At 38.0% G+C, this 22,638-nt stretch overlaps 1 protein-coding gene across 5 annotated transcripts in view; it reads left to right on the top strand.

Moving 5' to 3' along the window:
- LOC121314789 (triple functional domain protein-like) overlaps positions 1–22,638 on the top strand; it is a 183,765-nt gene that overhangs the window by 21,542 nt on the left and 139,585 nt on the right. For all 5 annotated transcript variants that reach the window (XR_005950156.1, XM_041248463.1, XM_041248465.1 and 2 more), the window contains exon 2: positions 12,342–12,395. Coding sequence is in view for 4 of the 5 variants with exons in the window: in XM_041248463.1 (XP_041104397.1) it covers positions 12,342–12,395 (54 nt within the window). In the remaining variant the exon portion in view is untranslated. The remainder of the gene's footprint in view (positions 1–12,341; positions 12,396–22,638) is intronic.

Here is a 22,638-nt window from a genome sequence, read left to right on the forward strand (position 1 = left end):
TGGTACATTGAAATTTCGTTCGGTTCGATATTTTGTTTTAAAACACTGAAACTCAAAATCAATTATTGTAAGGTGACATTGGTTTTATGTTGGGAAATATTTGTAAGAAAAATAGAAAACTAAAATATCTTACTTGCATAAGTATTCAACCCCCACACATTCATATTTGGTAGCCACCTTTTGCTGCAATAGCAGCTTTAAGTCTTTTGGAGTAAGTATAGTATGTACCAGCTTTGCACACAGTGTCGGAGTGATTTTGGCCCATTCTTGGCAGATTTGCTCCAGGTTGTTCAGGTTGGTTGGACGACGCTTGTGGACTGCAATTTTCAAATAGTGCCACAGATTCTCAATGGGATTGAGATCAGGACTTTGACTGGGCCACGGTAGGACATTCACCTTTTTGTTCTTGAGCCACTCCAATGTTGCTTTGGCCTTGTGCTTGGGATCATTGTCCTGCTGAAAGGTGAATTTCCTCCCAAGCTTCAGTTTTTTAGCGGACTGAAGCAGATTCTCTTGCAGTATTTTCCTGTATTTTGCTCCATCCATTCTTCCTTCAATTGTAACAAGATGCCCAGTCCCTGCTGACGAGAAGCATCCCTACAGCATGATGCTGCCAACACCATACTTCACTGTAGGGATGGTGTGTCTTGAGGCATGGGCAGTGTTAGGTTTGAGCCACACATAGCGCTTTGATTTTTGGTCAAAAAACTCTATCTTGGTCTCATCTGACCACAAATCCTTTTCCCACATCACAGCTGGCTCACTCTCATGCTTTCTGGCAAACTCCAGACGTGCTTTCAGATGGTACTTTTTGAGTAACGGCTTCTTTCTTGCCACCCTCCTATACAGACCAGTGTTATGCAGAGCTCTTGATATGGTTGACTGGTGCACCATTACTTCACTCCCAGCCACTGATCTCTGCAGCTCCTTCAAAGTGATTGTTGGCCTCTCTGTGGCTTCTCTTACAAGTCTCCTTGTTTGAGCTCTGAGTTTTGAGGGATGGCCTTTTCTTGGCAGTGCCTGGTTGGTGTGATGCAGCTTCCACTTCCTGATTATTGATCCAACTGTGCTCACTGGGATATCCAAACACTTGGATATTATTTTGTACCCTTTACCTAATCTATGCATTTGTATTACTTTATCTCTAACTTCTGTAGAATGCTCTTTGGTCTTCATTTTCCTTCAGATTCACAGCCTTACCTTACTGTAGGTGGAGGCCAATGGTAAGGTAATTGTGTCCTCGTTTGGGCAATTTCTTTCATCGGTGCAAACTGGGAGCTTCCACAGCACAGGGGTTGAATACTTATGCAAGCAAGATATTTCAGTTTTTTATTTTTCTTAAATATTTCCCAACATAAAACAAATGTCACCTTACAGTAATTGATTCTGAGTTTCAGTGTTTAAAAATAAAATATCAAACAGAACGAAATTTCAATGTAACGTTTGTAATTCAGTAATATGAGCGAATTGGTCAGGGGTCTAAATACTTTTGAAAGCCACTGTGTGTGTGGGTGGGGGTGTGTGTATATTGCAGTCAACGGCCATGTTTGAACTATCACCCCACTCTCACTTTTAGATGTGTCAATTTTTCACCATTTCTAATAACCATGCGCAAAATAAATAAATAAATAAATAACCATGTGCAAATAATGCCTGAGATTTAAGTCTTGTGCTTCGAGTAGAACAAGCTTTGCCGTACAGTAGTTCCTCTGTGCATTGATTGAATCAATTGTAAGCACTCGTTTTGGATCCGACAGTACAGATTCTGATTTGATTATGCTTTCCTGTTTAAGCTACAATCCATTTATTATTTTTTTTATTTTTATTTCATTTTTTTTTAACCAATGACTTCAGCTTTAAAGGTTAATGTGTGATTTATGGAGATTTAAAATGACATTACAGTGGACGTACGCTGCACCCTTTTTTCAGGCAAACCCTTTGCTATTTCACCATTTAACACTGGAACTGCCACGGTTATACTTGTACCTAAAACCACCGCCTGCAACCATTCTTATTAACCATAAAAGAGGCTATTTTATAACTTACCGTATGTGAAGCACTACTTCAAAAAATTAAAAACTATAATAAACATTTCAAAAGAAACTAGTCTGTAAACAGGGATCTGTACATATAAAACCGTTAAAATGAAAGTCGTTTTTAATTAACACCGAAAGTATATTTTCTCCTGCGTGTGTCAGTTGGTGTAGCACCGAATCCAGATTGAGCTGCTGCAGCCTGCTGCTTCACAGTTTTCTGATCGAAACGTTTCTGCCGAAGCGCTGTGGCTAGCTTCAAGATGAAATCTCTCCTACTGATATTTTCCCTCAGTGTATTCCCTGTACAAAACGAAGGAATTGATTGTTGTCAAGTACAGTAGGGATAACCACAGGTTTGTATATAAATATAATAGAATATTGTAGGTTTTCTTCAAAATAAAAAGATGTATTGTAAAAGGCAGTCAGGTAGAGGGGATTCTAACTTTATTTTTGCGGTCCTGTCTTTCAGATGCCATTAGGGTATTTAACGCATGTATTTAGGAAAAGTCAAGAACGGGCAACTGCATATCTTTCACACATGCAGAGTCATTTTAAAATGTAAAAGTGAAAACTGTAAAAGTGACTGTAGTGGCAGTTGTGGTGTTAATAAATGTACCTGCACTTTCTGATTCTTAACGCCCTACCTTTTGAATTTTAAACATGCCTAATTGTAAAATTAGAATGACATTAGTGGACTTAAGCATCACCCTTTTTTAAGGCAAACAGTTTACTTTGTATTTTACCGTTTAATAAATATTAACTGCATTTCTGTTTTGCCATTAAGTAGAAGCTGTGATTGTGGAACAATATTTGAAAACATTAGATTTTTTTACAACAATCAGGGAGGAAAGGCTAAAGGGGTACAAAGTAGTCCCTGAGTCGATTTAACTTATATTCTTAATGATATTTAGTGCTGCGACAAACACAGGATTTTCACGTTCGGTTATTTGTTTGGATATTCTTTCCTTTACATAAAGTATTAAAAGCCATTATATTCCTTAGAAAGGAGGCAGACAGCATAGCAGCAGGGCATGGCCCCAGTGTGTGTGCTTTTATTTTACAGCAAGACGTTACTCTATATAACACGTTAAAGTAAAAAAAATAGTGTAGGCCTTACTTTACCCCAGTGAATGAACTACAAATAAAATGATGCCAAATAGCAGTTGAAGTTAAATGTCATTTTGTTTTTTCCCCAAAATAAATAGTTCATAAAGTTGACGATGCATTTAATTTATTTATTTTTCCTTTTTTTCATTCCTTGTCATTTGCCGTTTCTTCACAGTAAACAGTGGCCATCGACAAGTTTTCATAAAGTAATAACATGAGGTTTACGTGTGTCTTTTTGTAGCTGAACAAGCAAACGAAAACTGAAATTTAACTTTAAACACTTCAGATAAAATAAATGTGGAAATTGCGGTATAAAACGAAGGGGAAACAACTCAGTGTTTTGGTTCTCGTTTATTACGTTCCACATAACAGAAAGTCGCAACAAAAAATATGCAATGTATAAAATCTAAATAAAAATCAGTACATAACATTTCCAGCAAGTTGGGCACCGTTAAGCGAGTGTAGGGAGAATTAATCTACAAATGATTTTTGATCAGAAGCACTGTATTCAATTTGGCGTCCCCCTCGTATTAGACGCCCTCGTATTGACGCCACATTCATTTATTAGCTTTATAATAGAGGCCGTCCTCAAATAAACGCCGCCATTTTACAGACTGTCTTAACCTAATCTGTTCTTTGTTTGTGGTGTTCTGTTTTCACACTGTGTACACACATCTTGATTAGATACCTGCTAACCTTGGCTATCTGCCCAGACTCTAAGATATGAAAGACTGCAAATGTCTTACTTAGCTAGTTACACATTCTTTGAACTATATAAAAATATGAAAATATTATACAAGTAAAAAACATTATAATCAAATACATAATTATTACTTTATGCAGTTTGTCATCTCCTACACGAGGCATTTAAGAATGACATGCTTGCCTTTTTTCTGTCCCGAGATTGACTCTGTCTAAACCCTTTTTTGACCCAGATGGCGTTCCATAGAGATTACTGTGCATGCACATGCATAATCTGGTTTGTTTACTTTTTGCTATCTAAAATTTATAACTAGAGGCTCGAGCTGCTGTGTTAATCCTGTTAATTTTTTTTATATATATCTGACATCACACAGAGCTCTTTTTCATTTGATTTTTTTAAAACTGTCGTTCAACTTCTGGTGAGTGCAATGCATTTTTGTCATTTTTAGCGAATACAAACATCTCATTTTTGTATCTGAATACATGTCAAAAAATATACGTTTAAATATTCGGATATTTGTTCCAGCATTAAAGGATATATCCCAGGCTCTTCAAAGTGTTAACAGATATGTTCATTTTAAGCATGCTTGTCACTGATGAAGGATTAAGATCCTGCCCTGCTAATACTGCCTGTGTTAAGTTGATTCAGATACAAGCAGTTCAGTATGGATCATCCACCACTAAGGATGCCTGATGACAGGAATATAGTGGAGTACTGTATATAGTGGCGGTGCTTGTACATAAGTTTGCTTCTAAAACTTCTTGTAATGGATATATGGAGCAACATTTCCTTTGGGTCGTATGCAAGTAATGTATGTTGCATTTATATTTTTACACACAGTATATAACTGGTGTATTTACTTTTTCACCATATTGATGGCTTGTGTTGCATTTACAGTCCTGGCCTGCAGTTTTAGGCAAAATAAAACAGTACCTCATGCAAAGCTGTGCAGAGTCATTACTCTGTCCAATCACAAAGTAAACTATCAGCTGTAATCGGTTTGCTTTATGTCCACTTTGCAGGGTTATCATTCCTGTTGCAGCATTAATAAGCACCATCATAACCAAGCAGCTGCTGCATTCCTTCCATAGAGCTGTTGGCTTTTCATGCCTTCATACGTAGGGAAGAGGAACACGTGTTTGCCTGAAAGAACGAAGACTGACGTTTGCAGCACAGGCCTTGCTTTTAAGTCAGAGCTCAAAATAAGAGTCATACGTTCTTAAAAGTGCCTGGAATTGAAGTCTAACTTTTAGTGACTGCATCGTTAATGGGTTTTCGTTTTATACTGTGGCATTTAGACTTCAGAGCCTTTACCAGAGACTAGTGTTGATTAACCTCTTTGAGCAAGTGTGCAGTAACACATGGTGCTTAGCAATACAGTATAATAATTGTGCCTATTTTGATATTTATTTTGGATGGAAAGGTACTATCTAGTTTGTGCATTATAATTGTTTTATTGTTTTTTTCTGTACTGTAAGGGTTTTGTAGAGTGGCCTTATTACAAATTGATATACTGTAGGCCTCCTACTGTACAGTACATAATAAATTAGTAGTGTATTATGGGTGACGGTGGTGATTGTCAGCTTGACCCCTGGTGTTGCCTTGACTTGTTCACTGCTCATTGTGAGGACATTAGTGTTAATGACTGTGTGTTGAAGTACAGACAGTTGGCATGCCTCTTCTCGGTTGCTGTGCTATTAATTGCACATGCTGTTAAAACGCTGTGGAAAGCCACACCAGAAATGGACTATATAAAAAAAAAAAAAAAAAAAAAAAAAAAAAAAATCATAGATACATTTGTTTTGCTTGCATCCAGTCAGTACCCTGACAACATGAACCAGAGAATGTAATCCCAGTGTCTTAACAACCAAACTTGCCTCCTGTTTCTGCTATCCAGAAGCTGGCTGTAAGATTACCAAAAAAGGGCTGGATTATATGTAAGACCTGTGTTTGAGTAAAATAAGCAGTTTGCTGCTAGTCAATTTACGGTATACATTGAAGCCACAAACTCCTGGCCTGGTGAAACATTTGCTGGCTAATAATATGCAAATGGGTTGATCAAGGGCTTGTATTACATGTTAATTGACCACAAGACTGATTTTCAGTAAATGCAGGCTGCTCTGAATAATTGATTATAACTGGTTGTAAGAATAAACATATTATTTTATGTGTGTGCTTGCCTTGATTGTTAATTTCCTATGTTAACACCTGGAGCCTAGAGCCACAAATTAGGGGAAACACTAATTCATTTTGAAATGATTTGCTTTTATTAAAATAAAAATGTATTCTTATTTTGGAGGTAATTTTTGGTTTAGTTTGGTTTGGTTTATTAGTCATCAGTAGAATATGAAATGTAGTCAAGTATGAAATGTAATCATTACTGAATGGGTATTTTACCGAATCCTGAATATTGTTTACCAAAGTTGCTCACCGAGCCTGTGACACAGCCATGACTGCCTCAGAGGTATCAAAAGGAATGCGCTCACAGGTCTATGCGCCATTCCATCTTTCAAGACTGACCTGCTCAGAGAGTCTTGTTCAGATAAGTACTTTGCTGCTTCTATCTGTATATAATTTGCATTTTTGTGTTTTACACACATTTATGTGATATTTATCTAATTGTGTAGTAATTTCTATCGTGTGTATTGCGTGCACTACAGCCTGTTGCTCGTACGGTCTGCAACGTGATGCTCAGCACACATGCAGCAAGAGGCGATGCTGTAAGCAGGCCTGACATAATCGCTTTGGTTGTGGTTTCTTGCAATTTCAACTCGTATCTGGATCACAATTTCCATTCTGACAAGCAGGCTTCCCTCAGTCTTGTGTTAGTACTGACTGAGTGATCTTGCCAGTGGCTTTTACAGGTGGGCATGCCTGTACATTGCCATCTGCGGTGACTGCGAACCGGTGCTGAGGTCACTGAACCACTTACACTCCCAAACCGGGACCAAGGTTACCGCACTGATACTAGTACCATCCCAGGACTGACCTGGTGCTAAAGGCACCAAACCTGTACCGATCTGGTTCTGTCACTGTACCATACCTGTACCGACCCAGTGCTAAAGTCATCGAACTAGTACTGACCCGGCTCCGAACGGTGCCAAAGCCACCAAACCGGGACCGGCCTTGTGCCGACCAAGTACAGATCCAGTACTAAACTGATTCTGAACCAGTATCTGCCCAGTACCAACCCGGTTCCAACCTGCTACCGACCGATTCCAAGATCACCGGTCCGGTACTGAACTGGTCCCGCTCTGGTCGTGACCTGCCCGGATGATTTTTATATATAAATTGCTCGCTCCTTGCATCATGCCTGGGTCCTAACCCTGTGAGTCACTCAAGGCCTTTAGCATAACAGGTACGTTTCCTACCTGGGGCCAGAGCATGCCAAGGAGGCAGTGGCTAATCGCAGCTTCTGTGAATTCTGTGCCCCTTTCTCGAAGTGCACACTTGATAAGAGGTTATCCCGCAGTTCTAAAGAGCGTTTTGCGTCCCTTACTCCTGTTCAGCGCTCTTTCCCCCTCACCCTCTCTTTGGAGAGGCGGCTGTATCCTCACCCCAAGGCTCTGCGCCAAGGGAGAGCGGATTACGCACCCATGAAAGTAACTCAGGCAGGAAACTGTCTTCATGATCTTCCTCGTCCTCCTCAAGCTCTGCCTGTCCTTCCCCTCCCCCATGGAAGAGGAAGAGGAGTCGCGTTCCAAACGTTCGGCAGACTCTGAGAAGATGGAAAAGATCTGGGCAGCTCTTTCCCACCAAGGAACTCTTCTTGCTAAATTACTGTGGGAACGTTCGACCCCATCTGCCCCTTTGGGGCCCCAGAGGGCTACAAACTCTGATTGGCCATAAGAGGACCTCCTGTCCATCACCGCCTTTTAGGATGTGGGTGAACAGGAGCTGACGTTCTTATCTGAGGAGGTGGATTCCGACAGCATGTTCCCTTGCAGTTAAGCTCTCCATGTCGGCAGAGCTCATACTGCAAATCAAGATGGCCACTGTAACCAGCAGAAACAAGGCAATCAATTTTTGACGATGAGCCTACCGCCTCTCCTATACCGCTATATCTATTCCGAGAGCTGATTGTCCTAAAATGTGCAAGAGAGAAAATCTTGCTTCAAGGACACAGTACTACCTGAAAGAGAGGACTATTTTATTACCTATTGACAGTTTTCCAGTCTTATTTAAAGGTATATCTTCAAAGGGGCCAGAAGTGCAGAACATCCATGAGGGTTATTGTAACCTTGGAATTTCTTGGGTAATCCACCAATTGTGTGATCCACTAGACCTAGAGTAGACATTATAAGCTGTCTGAGTTTGGCAACTTTGAGCGACTCTGACAAATCTGTATTCAAATATTCCAGTTTTTCACCGCACATCATTTTATACAGTACCTTATCTCACTCTTCTTGACACCTGTAATTCTCAACTGAATCTGGTGTATCGTGGCATGGGTCACCATTGCTGTACATCATTTAAGAACTGCCAACTTTCCAGGACAGAAGGTTACTTGCTGAAACCAAAAAAGGAGAAACTTTAGAAAATTTCCATTAAAATATCCGGTTGGAAGATGTGAACTAACAGACAAAAAAATTCTAGTAATTGTTATATGTGTATACAATTTCTAGTAATTTAAGAAATAATCTTTATAGGAAACAAATAAACATATTTAAAGTATTTGTTCGTAACAAAAGTATTGGCACCCCTGCTTTATTATTTTGTGTGTCCTCCTTTTCCTTTTAATACCTTTCTAACATTTGATAATTGTTAAGCAGTGCGTTACATCTTGTTGGTGAAATCTTATATATTTCCTTCAACTATGACAGATTGGATACACAATGCTTGACTACAGCTTTTTTTCAGATCAGTCCAAAGCATTTCTATTGGATTGATATCTGGTGATTGCGCAAGCCATTCCAGAACCTTTATCTTTGTTTTCTTCAGGAATTCCAGAAGCGACTTAGCCTATGCTTTTGGTCATCGTCATGTTGGAAGATAAACTGTCTACCAATCGGCCTACTAGCAGATGTTATCATTGTACTTTGTAGAATGTTTTGATACATGCCTGCATTCATTTGATCTTCACGCATGAATCTCTCCAGTCCCTGAACTGCTAAAACACCCCCAAATCATGAACATACCACCTCCATGTTTAACTGTAGGTTCAAGGTTTTCTCTTTATCTCCAAACATGCTATGGTCCATTTTAGTAGAAAAGTTATATTAGTCTCATTGGACCACAGAATGTTATTGTAGATTGCTTCTGATTCCTGTTCATTTTTCTGTTTTATGAATTTTGTAGCGAGGTTTAGGTACTGTGGCAATGTTGCCCCGTACCTGTTGTATTTCTGTGTTATATATTCTGTGTTAATATTGGTGTATAGTCATTGGTACAGGGACTATAATAGGGGTTACAAGCACGAGTGTTTAAAATGTATATTTGTATTTAGGCACGAGGATTGCACAGCACTTCACGTGCAGGTAAAATGTAATAATATGTGAGCACGGGGAATTGCACTTTTATTAATTCACGTGCAGTTGTACCAAGACTCCAATTGAATGATTGATTAGCAATTGAATCTCTGTACAGCTGCATAAAAGCAGCATGTTTTCACTCACTCAGGGTTGTGTGTTCGCTGAGTGGAGAACGGGATTGGAAACAGAGGTAACAGTAAATTTAATAGTTATAATAATACCAGCTGACCGTGTTTGTCTGTGTAGTCTGTTTTGTTGTCTCTTTGTTTTGGCTACTAGTGCCGTGTCCTGTGTTTTTGTTTGTCTTTCAACCTTTTATTTTCTGTTTATTTAATCATTAAATGCTGAGTGCAACCAAGTGCTCAGCTTCACCAAACTCCACACCTCTGTCTATTCTGTGTTGGTTCCTGTTTCTGGTCTGACGTCACATACTGCAGCGGTCTTTGTGACAGTACGTACAACTGTTCTGACTTTCGTGCAGTTCATCTGTGCACTATTTATGCCTGATTCTTCTAAATCTTTCTGTAAGTCCTTGGCTGGTAACCTTAAATTTTTTTTGAGCTGCTCTGACACCTGGTATTCTTTTGGATGGCCATTATTTTAAGCATTTTGGTTTAATTTGTTCTGTGGTACTTCTTGAATTTCGTACCGGTTAGTGGGTTTTGGTATTCTGTATTTCTGTGATACTGTTCTATAGCCATTTCCTTTGTTGTACTTTGCTTACAAGTGCTTTTCTGAAATGTGAATCCACCTCCTGTGTCGCTACCAGCATTAGCTGTGTTGCCAAAATGTTCTTTTTCAACAGGTGTTAGAAATAATTACCTATTTTTCTGGCTATTGACTTCATAATGCAGCTTAGTTAGTGTGTAATGGTTTTCAATCAATTTTAATATATATTTTTAATTAGTTCTATTACATTTTTACTAACTTTTAATGTAAAGGCACCAATACTTTTGTCAAACAAATATTTGAAATTGCTTAAGTGTGTGTGTGTGTGTGTTTATATATATATATATATATATATATATATATATATATATATATATATATATAATATATATATATATAAAATAGTATGTTAAACTACCAGAAATTGTGTATTGTTTTTTTGTCATATTAACTGGTGGCTAATGTTCACTAAATGTTTGTCTTTACATGTTTTCTTGAAGTGTCTGATGTTAAGTGTAGCATGCCAGTACTGTTGTCTGTGACTGTGTATGCTGTACTTGTATCTTTTTGTTCAGGTGAATGTCCTGAAGGGTGGTTGTTGTTAATGGAACTGAGGAACTGCTTTTCATTTAAATTTTTTGCATTAGATATTTTATGGCAGGGACCTGATATCATATAAAGTGTTCAGAATTTTAAAGCAGTCATGGTGTTGTTGAAATAGAGATGCAGGAATATGTCCAGCAGGAATCAACATTCTGGAAATTGAAATGAAAGAACCTGCTAAATCCAGGATACAAACCTTTTAAAATGGGCGTAGCAAAATTGTTTTATTAGCTCTGTGATGTTGTAGATAATGCTGTAGCCGACAACCAATGTTATGATAACATAAAAAAATGTAAAGTCGTCTAAGGTGGCAGTATTTATTTAGACCTGAAAGATGCATGAAAAATGAATTTCGGTACTCAAATACAGTACTGAATTTTATCCAGAGTAGAGTGGATTATCAGGTAGGCCAATGATATGGGATTAATGTCTCAGTTGATTTATAACACGGGACAGCTGCAGCACTATAGTGAAAATGTTGAAAAGAATGACAGGTTTTCAAATGCTTAAACACCCCCACTGTTCATGCCAGCCAGGAGAGATGACAGGAGGTGCAGCTGTGCCATTAAAATTCAGACATTAAATTACATTGGTTTCTTAAGGCTGTGCTGGAGGGGGTGGGGGGATGGGCAGGATAGCACTGACTGATGGACACTTTGGTTTAATCAGATCCATGGATGTTTAAGTAATGCAAGGTACACCCATTGGGCTTCAGTCCAGAAGCAGAGGAGTAAAGTGCTGCTCCAGGGTCTGAATGAGAGGGTTTGATTGCATCAGTGAAATTTCTTGAAAACCTAAACTCAGTTTCTTTTGGTGCCAGTAATCAGTAGTGAATGTACAAGCCAGTTTTGTGTCTAGACGTTGTACATAGTTTAAAAAAACAAACAAACAAACAAAAAAACACTTAAATAATGTTTCATGTTCGGTGTTAGCCTAACATTGCAAATCAACAATTTACACTTGCAAATTATTTTACTTGCATATTTAGTCAGTGAGTTTTTTTTTTTCTTTGGATTTTTTTATTGTGATTTAGGGGTTTGATGATAATGTTACTGTGTGTTCCGCTGTCGACCATTATGAAGCTGTATGTGAATTATGCCAATCCGTCAAGGAGTTCACAAGCTTTGATGAGCAAACATCCCAAAAAACATAAAACCGTGCGTACTGAGGATGCAACTGTCACACATACGATTGTTATATTGTCCTACATCAGTGACATTAAACTTGGTGTGAAAATGACAAAAATGTACACTAAGGCTATGTAATAAATGTGTAGCACAGCATACACAGGTATTAGTCTACATAATGCAACACAGTCATGGATGCCTCATTTTTTTTTTTTTAAATTGTAATCTTATAACCTGTTTTACAAATCAGTTTCCTCTTAATTGCAATTTAATCAATTTAACTGTTTGTTTGGTTTGAATTAAAAATTAGGTGCTTTTTTTTTTTTTTTTTAACAGTATCAGTGAAACAGAATCATAGTCTCAGTCAAGTTACTGGCGAACAAACTAAAGTGAACTTGTTTCACAATCAGCACCTTTAAGAGTTTAATTGAGTCGGCTCAAAAAAAAAGGGACATCACATGATCAAAATAAAATCCGAAAACGAAGAGCCCTATATTTACAGTAGATGTAAACACAAAAACATTGCACTGTGTATTCCTACCTAAGTTGCTGTGGAATTTATACCTTTTGAATTGTTTTTGCTTGTTTCATTACATTTTGTTTTCTTTCTTGCTTTTTATTGTAGACCTCACGCTTCCAAAATGTGAACCCAAGGTGGATGTCCCCAGCCAAATAGCAGGTAAGCTTTTCTGCCAGTGTGGTTAAAAATGTGTTGTACATTTTTGTATTAAAATAGTAATAAAAAGGAGTTGTCAAAATGTCTGTGCGTTGTTGGTTATTGTTAATACCGCACAGTATTTCTGTTGTGTTCAAAGAACCTATTGAACTGTTTTAGGATGCTTTAGAATTGGGTGTTTTTAATAAGGTGCCACTGTAATGAAGTTTTTATAGATTTTTGGTGCCTGGGTGTTAACATCAAGACTATACTGAATATTCATTTTCTTTCCAACTGTGGCCACTAATAAACAATTAACACTTAGCACTGTAATGTAGTTCTGTGCTTTCACAGTATGAAATACTTCTTGTTGTCTTTTGTTTCTATGTAAAGATTCTGCCCTGGCTTCCATGTCGGCTCGTGCAAATTTACCACGGCTTAAGTGGCTGACTTTTTAACGCATGATTGCATGAGACCAATTATTTTAGCAAATGTGGTTCCAGTGCAGCCCAGTAAAGCAAGCTTGCCACACTAGCATTTACTGAGGTACTTATAAATAATCAGGGAGAACATAATAGGGTCTGAGCTATTTTCTCCTGTTTTTTTACTGTTAGATTTGTGGCTATAACTCTAACTATAAAGACTACAGGCACATGTCATACATGAAATGAATGTGCACTCACTAGGCTTTCATAAAAAAAAAGAAGGTGAAATAGTCTGAAATTCTCCCTGTTCAATACAGATAACATAAAACAGAGAAAGATGCTTTTTAGTGAAAATAACATTTATTGTTTGTAAAAAATATTTTAGCATGGCCAGTTCAAACCTGACAGTGTACATTGAAACTGCAACACGTAGGGAACATAGACATTCTTTTAAAGAAATTTGATAATAAAGGAATTTTGGCCATATATGCAAAAGCAACCAAAAAAAAAATTCAAATTATTTGTCCCAGGCACCCTGATCATGTGGCACAAGATGGGGCTGTTCACTGTAGCTTAAATGGCCACCAAGGTGATGACCAGGGCAACGTAACCCTAAACAATTCTGTCTCGTGCATCTAATCCACAAACATGAAAAAATAAATAAATAAATAAAAAATTGGAAAATAGGTCCTTGTGCCTTCAATGTCGCCATTTCTCTTATTTTGTAAAATTTTGTGTGAAAATGTTTGTTTACTATACCGAGGTAGGTCTGTCTTCAGCGCAGCAGCAATATTCCAAAACACTTGCATTCAAGGCTGTCTCCTAATTTTGTCATCTACCAGAAATACACAAATAGGACCTCGTTTTAAAGGTCTGAATCTCCTCTTTCCTTGACCTATAACAAGCAGGGCTGTCTCTTGCAGTGCCTGAGTAAAAAGAGTTAAAGGGCCAGCTGGGATATTTAACATTGGGTGGACACTAAAAGGTTAAATAATAAAGAACTAATACATTAAGGTATCCAAACTACTAATTTGTCCAAGTCAATTATATGCAGAAAAAGTGATTAGCATTGTACAAAAAAAAACAAAAAAAAAAAGTGTGCCTGAAAACACAGAAGAGGAGAAATTTAGCCAATTGTTCTCCTCATGGGACTATTGTGTGTCTTGGCTTTGCCTCTCAATTCAAACTCTATCCTGCAGCTATTCTGAATGTGTAATTAGTGAAAGTGCTTGTTTTCGAATGTTGTTTTCTCAGACTGGTACTCATTACTGTAGTGTGGTTGTTTTCAGTCATGATGTTTAAAACAGAATATCTGACAGACTATGGTAATGGGCTTGTTTGTATGTGTGTTTCTAAGCCTGAATACACAAGAAACAGTATGGAAAGTGATGACTCCATGGGCTACTCGAGAAAACACTTTGCTGTGAATTTTCATCCTCAACTTTCTTAAAGGAATGGTTATAATGTAATTTACTCTACCCAAATTGCTTCCGTTATATCACAAGTTGTATCACAGCACAAAGTAGCACATTATAGAATATCACGTTACAGAATATCACATTACAGATAAGAGCAGTTATAAATTACAGTAAAATCAGTAGAAAATAAGATCAAAATCAGATAAGAGCAAAATAAAGAATATAGTAAATTACATTTAAGTGTGAGTTAGACTGAGCAGTTAAACTTACAGTAAAAATATTTTCTTAAATATATTATTTGTCGCATTTTATTGTGCAAGTTGTAATCAATGGAGCTTTAAAGAGGGAAGTAAGCAGATTTAAAGCCATCATGTTTTACGGTCTTTCTTCATTGTTACGAAGGAATCACATTCACTCTCTTCCCAGCCTCTTATTCCTGCTGAGCAAAGCCCAATGGCAGATGAATGCTTGTATCACTCATGCCATGTGCTATACATTTTTTTTTAGGTTTGTAGTTTTTTTGTGCTTCATCCAAAGTAAACACAAGTGATCAGCCAAGTTATGTTTTTCTTCTAGGTGACTTTATTATAAAAGTGATCTGCTAGTAACAAAGAACACTAGTATGAAAAACATGAAGGGATCAGTCAAGGTGTTGAACTGACCTGTCTGGAGCTGCCATTGTAACATGTCAAAAGCTGTTTTATATTGTAGCTCTTGGATATAGATAAGCTGAGATTATGTGGACATAGAATAGTGTTAGAACTTAATTGTTTATTCAATTTACAGGGTGGAATCAGAAATATGATTTGAACTGTGCTAACCTTATGCAGGTATTTTAATTTGCATATCTTGATTGCATTTAGAAAAAGAAAGAAGAGTTAAAAAGAAAGAATTCCCCACATTTTAGAATATTTTTGTAAGCTTGTGAAATGCTGTGGTCAATTTAGTTTTGGACAGAAATCCATGAGGATCCAGCTATGACAGGTAACTTAGCCAAAAGCTCCAGTTAGGTGGTCATCCAGATCACTGTTCTGTTACGAGGCAAGGTTCGGTGGTGGAGAGGAGATCTGACAGCAAGGACAGTTTAGATTAGAATCCCAGCTGACTTATTCCCTTCTGCATGACCCTGAGGCCCACGAAGTTGAGACACTTCGGAGTGGGTCGATCCTATCCAGATTTGACTGAGGAAACTCATGGTATACAACAAATACTACCCTGGAAGCACTTTATTTATTTATGTATTTATTTACTCATTATTTTTATTATTATTATTTGTTTAAAAAATAAAAAAAAAATATATATATATATATATATATATATATCATATATATGCTCAAAAAAAAATATATATATATATATATAGTAAAAAGGTTGAAAACCTAATAGTAATATTTGGGAGACCCAGTACACAATGCAGTTATAGCAGAAAATACATAATTTAGACAGTCCATGTTAAGTTGAAGAGTGACTAAACTTTCAGTGGCATTGAGCATTTGAAATGTATGTGCTGGATGAACAGTTGGACCAAGCTTTTGAATCTGTCCATATTTCTACAGTAACACAAAAATAACAAAAGGTACTGTAGGTGTTTGTGGCAAATGGAAGACATCCTGTTAAGGGCCTGTTCAGCTGTTCTCTTAATAAACAGTGTAAAGGTTCAACTTGGAACAACCACCTCAATAAAACTTCACCTCCATGCCCGCTATTTAAACCACTTTTTAATTGTAAAACTTAAGAATGCCATAAACATGTAAATTCCTTACAATATATACCGTGACCACCATTCCTGAGACATGGAAATAATTGTGCTTCAGAACTCATGAATGGCTTACTGGTCTGCACCACATTAAGACACATGGAAGCAATTGAGACGGAAAGTGCAAGAAAGGAGAGGGATGTTTGCTTAGCAATTACTAATCAAGCCTAGTATAACTGAGGAAAAGGCTGAGTTACCCCCACCCCTCTTCTCTTAAAGGCTGAGCCTGGTGGTAGAGTGCAAAGGGAGTCTTAACCATGGAAGGAAGCAGGAGAATCTTCTGGCACCCTGGGGTGCTGCGTGACAGTACCAGCTGCTTTGACAGGGGTCTGCCAGTATGTTAACAGGGCCCATTCTTTGTTGATTAAAGAGCAGAAGTTATACAAAAAAGAGAGGCGGCCATGGTTGCTTTACAGGCTGTTTAAAGAGATAACCAGCCATTATCCTACTGTGGGCTGTAAAACGTTTTCCTTTTCAAGTGACAGTAGCAAGCGGTCTTTTTTGTTTAATTTGTTATTAAACCAATTAAAGAGCCGCTTGTTAGAGGTCATGTGAATGTGTTTAGGAAATAGTCCCAGTCACCAATTGTCTGACTGAATTAGCCATCATAAGCCCTTCAATAGGCTCATTTTTATGTTTCGTTAACTACATCAAAAAATTTGGCTAATAGGTATTTATACGTGGTGTAAAGACTATAAAATAAATGATTCTTGCATTGTACCGATACCTCTATTTGACATGCATGTTTATGAAATTGGTTAAATGTTTAAGGCTTGGGTAACATTTTCATTTTAAATTTGAACTGCTGTATTGACAGACATGCAACTATGTGTAAAACAAATAACTTTACTTATAACCTCAAAATGAGATACTGGACAATGTGTGTTATTTGAAGCTCATTTTACTGCACTGCAGAACAAATTGCTCAGCTTCCCTTTTTCACTTACAACACCAATATCTGTCTAAAAACAATAAAAAAAGGAATGAAAATCTCTCTGAGTATGCTGGGAACAGTACTGGAGGAAGTTCTTCTTCCTCTCTCAGTTTAGGTTTCAGGTATAGTATTTCCCCTGTGGAAATTCCAGGATCTTCAGCAGCACATTTTAGAAAATGTAATTTTAGATCACCCATGAACTTCAGTTGCAGGGCCCCAGCAAATTGATATCTGAGCTGCCTTACCAGAAATGAGGATTAAGAGGCTACTAGATAATGTACTCATTTTGACTAGAATTTAGGCATATAGTGGAAAACCTAGCAATGGCTGAAGCCATAGGACCAAGAGGAATATTTTTTCACTGGATATGTGACCCAGTATTAGCCAATTAGTATGCAGATTTATATTCACTTACAGAAATTTGTGATAAGAAAGTTGATTTTTAGATTAGGTCATTTGTATCTTCAAGAAGTTTTATCCACTGATAGAGAGATTCAGATAGGAAGACACTGTTGGTCAACAGAAATTTCTATTAGGCATTCTGATTGTGCATTCTTTACTGTTAAAGAAACCTGTTGAACTGTACAAACGGGTTGATGTTTTAATGCACAAGTACATGTCCAAGAATATGTGAAAATACAGCTACTGTAATAAGTTATTGGTTTAATGCAAACTCTTACTGTTTTCAATCCTCTGCACTGTATAGGGACTACAGTGCTGTATATGCCTGGATGTGTCTGAGCTGCTTTTGGGCCTGTCTGAAAGGTCCTTGAAATGCTACCTCTTTTGGCTTTAGAACAAGATCAATATTAACTTGAGGCCTAAACTGGGCTTTCTCAAGAAGAGAACAGTCTTTGCAAAGAAACTTCCTCAAGCCCTAACTTTTTTGTATTATTTTTCCATTAAAGGAGAATGCCTTTTGTGTTTTTTTTTTTCTTTTCGAGCAGGGAATAGTTTAGTGCCACTTTCCAGAGCTATGCCACCCATAGTGTAGCTCGTACCACTAGTGTTGTGCCGAAATGTTAAAAAACATGAAGGATAATGTGCTATGGCTAGAAATGCAAGATGTGAAACCACCACCCCTTAACTCATGGCAACATCAATGACACAATTAGAGGCAGAAATTGCCAGTTTAATTTATTTCATGGGGTTATAGGCAAAGGGATGTGTGTATGGAGAGCATGTTCGCTTCAGCGCAAGTTGCATGTTGGCCACATGTAACCTCTCAATCTAAATGTAACCTCCCTGTTTAGTGGCAGAGTTTGACAACAATTGTAATGGATTTTAGCACAGAGTTTAGTCTATATCTTGATGAATGCTTGATAAATAATTTGTTTGTTTTAATACAGTACTGTACATGAACTAAAGTACTTTTATTAATAGTTTGAGTTCATTATAGCATATGTCAGCCTGTCTATCTTCTGCTATTTTATAAATAATGTTCTTCTCTATCCTTCAGTATGGTCTGGTCTGTATCTAATGTTTTAGAACAAAACTGCCATTTACTGTTGAAGGGTCCTGTGCTGTGTTTTCTTTGTCATTTTCTACTTGATTAATGAACCCAAAATACTTGTGAATATGAAGTATGTACATCACAGAAGAAAGCAGTGAGTAAGTAATACATTTGTTCTAAACGTGTTAACCTCTTTAAGAGACAATGTTTCAGCTTCATTACATATGGCATTATACACTATAGTGTATGTAGCAATTGGATATTTAGCCACCAGGCAGGAAGTTATAAACACCTGTTTCATGTTGCTGGAGCAAGAAAAAACAAAGTGCTTTACTGTGCTTTTTAATGATTCTTTTCACAAACATTGCTAATGTACTACTTTCAGGCATTCGAAGAAAGTCAACATTAGTGTGTGTGTGTGTATATATATATATATATAGAGAGAGAGAGAGAGAGTGAGTGTATAGTATACATGACAGTATGGTATACATGACAACTTTAAAGCATTAAATGTACAGGCTTCAATTTTTTATTCCTTGATGTTGGATAACATGGAAAGAAGTTTTAATGCAATATTAGATACAGGTTTGTACACTCTGTTCATTTTAAAAGGAGATTATGAAATAGGATATAGCAACTGGTAAATGCGAGATTGTAAGTTTGCATTTAATTGCACTGACGGGGACCATCTGACTGCTGGAATAAACACAAACGCACATTGCTAGTGGAACCGATGCGCTCAAGAGATAACAGGTTAAGCACAAAAGAACAAAAGGAACACACCAAGACAACACCATCTGGGTGTGAGCCAGAACCAGTTTTCTTTACAACGAGTACACGAGACCCCTACAGGGTGCCTGAGGTGACAAAGGAAGGAGGGGGCCTGAGGTCAGTGGCTGCTTAAATCAAGGTGCATTCAGCACAATTTCACTCTTCTTAACTCTTCTTACCCACGCTGAAGCCGATTTGGAGCCCTGGAGGATCAAACCTACGGTATTAACATATTTTATCTTGGTATGCTTTTGTTTTGAAATTAAGTTTTGGTCTGTGCAATGCCGATGGATGCGTTCTGTACTGTTTTGCTTTGAGCATTCTCTTTGTTTCCGGAAATTAATCTGCATATATTGAATAAAATAAACCAATATTTGAAGGAAAGGATTCTGTGCATTTCTTTGCATATAGGTCACATCAATAACCAATACTTACTAACTTTTATTAACTTCATTCCATCTAATACAGTAGCTGGTTTAGGTTAATGTTGCTGCGTCTAAATAAGCAATAATACATTCAACCTTCTCTGGATGGATTCCAGTTGGCTCCGAAGTTAGTCTGAACAGTGTGTTTCAGAGCTCTGCGTCTAGGATAAATTGCCACGCCACCTCTTGAATCTACACACTACATGTACAGTAACATACTGTAGGTCTGTAAAAATGTGTATGTTGGCCTGCTGTTTGGGTGGGCAAAGTTAGTGACTACATACTGCTATTGCAGACTACTATGTGTCCCAAAAAGCTGTAGACAGATCCAGCAATCATTTTGTTAGCAGACAGCTCAGCAGTCTCGCCCCAAGCACTGTGTAATGGCACTCGACTGAGGATGAGAGCAGTGTTTGGCAAGTGATGTGACTCTACAGCTCATCCAAAGTATGGCACAACTTTTTGACCCTAGCGCTTTGCAAACCTCCCACACAAAGCATCACTTCCGCAGTGATTTTAGAGATGTGGGTACTTATGAAACAAATATGCATGCTTGGAGTAAGTGAAAGGTCTTGCTGTTGAAAAAATTTTTATAAATTAAGTTCAAACTCAGCATACCAAATAAACAAACTTGCCCGGTAACACAGTAACTTGTTGGATAAGGATATTCTATTACTTTGGGGTTCATAGTAGAATTCGCAAAGGTGGAAATAGGGGTCTTGTTGCAGAGAGAGCAGTTTGTACTGCTGCAGGTAATGCTTGTGAGCCTTGGTTCTGAGTCAATATGAGCTCTACAGCCTGAAATGGCTCAACTTCTGTGCAATAATGTTTATAGTTCCATCTCTGCATTAAAATGATAAAACAGGACCTTCAGTAAAAAAGTTTTCCTGGTCTTGAGTGTAGTCTGGCATGGGGATTGTGGTACTGTATTGTAGCTGCCTGGGCAGGGCATCGCAGAGTTTTAAATATTACAAGCATCAGAGCCTGCAGCTGAACCAGCAACAGGCAACTGGTCAATCAGAGACACTGGTGGCTTCTAAAACACGCAGCTGCTCTGGTCCTACGATGCCTGACTGTTCTACAGTAACACTTGTTGCGACAAGGGCAAAAGGTTAGTGCGTGTGTGCCCGTGCCTTGGAGAGGTGAGTGAGACCTACACCACCTTGAGGAAGGTGAAGAAGGAACACAGTGTGAAGTGTGGAGAGCTGGTTTCTGTTCAGTGGATGTTTTTTTTTTTTTTTTCTCCCGAGAAGTTGTTTCTGTGCATGAGGTAAGAGTGTTTTCTCTCTCGCTCCCTCTCTTTCTCCCATGAGAGAGTGCCAGTTGTATGTACAAGAAGGGCATTGTGAGGGCTGCAGCTGGCAGGAACTCCCACCACCTCTGCTAGTCCTGGGGCTAGGCTGGACCAGACGGGAGGCACTCGGACTGCTGCTTCAGCAGGCCTACCAACTGTGCTGTGCTGGGGGAAGGGCTGGGGAGGATACTATGAATGATTCTGTGATTTTTGCGATGCCTTTTGTTTGTGTAATGCCTCGTTTGTTTGTTTGTTTTGTCTAATGGGGAATTCTGGAATAGCATGCTGCCACGATGACTGTATGCATTGTATGGTAATTTGGAAAGTGATCTGGATTAGAAAATATTACAGTGATTTAGTATTTAGTTGTATACAAATGCATAAACATGAACTCCACCATTCTTTTGACTGCAATAGATTTATACTTGTGCCGCCAATGTATTTCGAAGTAATACAGCTATGGAATGGAACATTTGTGACCAGAGATGTTTATGGTAGAAAGCCACACAAATGGGGGACAATAGAAAGTTTTCTTGACAAATTTGTTGTATGTTTTTGTATGTATAGGCCTATATTTAAATTACACTACTGTTTAATTACAGTATATTTTGCAATAGCACTGGGGCTTTGGTATACATTTTCTGTATCAATATAGCAACATCCATTTTAGCATTTACATGAGCACATTTAAAAAGTGTACTTCTGATGTTTTTCTAAAGCTACTGTATGCATGCTCAAGAGAAGTAGTGCTGATACTGTACATGTGTTTTATTTCTTCTGTTATCTCAGTACTACGGTATGTGCCTTGATCATTCAATTCAGACTTTCTGATTTTTCAGACTTTGTCACAACTGGATATTTGTTGCATTGACTATTCCCCAGTAGGGATCTCACTTTGGAGTTTTGCAAACTCTAAGGAAAAGTAGAGAAACAGTTTGTTGCAAAACACAAGCTATCAAAACTATCGGAATCTGGTGCCCCTGTCAGTCTGGTTCCGCCTTCCATATGTCCCACTTTGTTGTTGCATGCAATTCAGTTTTTAGCAAACTTGGTTAGGACATTCCTTAACACACACTGACAGTATCAGAGTTTAGGGTATTGTATAGGGAGGCATCTCTCTGCATAATTGTATTTAATGCATGTATGGCAGGTCATGGGGATGTACTGTACTTCTTTTATGCTAATTACTTAGGGCTGTTAATGTGCAATGGTGGCAAACGATGTAGGTCACTGATATTTATCAAAACTGCTGAATTACCTGCAGCTAAATTCAGTTGCCTCGACCTGGTAGTTAAATTAGCAACAAAGTACTGTACCCTGTTCCAGCTGCATGGGACATCTGCTAGTGTCTTGAATTAAACTTGACCTGACGCATACAAGAAAAACTACTGCAGCTGCCTTCAAAGGAGCAGTGCTCTGATTAGTGTCGCACCACAGGAACACAGTCATTAATACTGATCTGAGAGGATGACCGGTTTGCAAGCTACTTCAAAAGAATTAACAGAATGCTTAAAAATTGTTGACATCGAATTAATATTGCTATTTAAAAACTGGAAGCTGCATTTCCCAAACTCCATAAAATGGGCAAACATTGAATTTGGACCATTTTTAACCGGACATGTTTTCCCCTGACCTGACCCAAGAAAGGATCCAGATGTTGTGAGTGGAAGCAGCTGCAATATGCCGGTCCTGACACTCGAACAAGGCAGGGCTGGTTGTGGGTTTGCTGTCTCTGTATGATTTTAAAATGGAGCATACTGTAAGCTAATAAGTTTGAAAGATACATTGGTT

The sequence above is a fragment of the Polyodon spathula genome, chromosome 4 (genome assembly GCF_017654505.1).
Source record: "Polyodon spathula isolate WHYD16114869_AA chromosome 4, ASM1765450v1, whole genome shotgun sequence".
Classification (NCBI taxonomy): Eukaryota; Metazoa; Chordata; class Actinopteri; order Acipenseriformes; family Polyodontidae; genus Polyodon; species Polyodon spathula.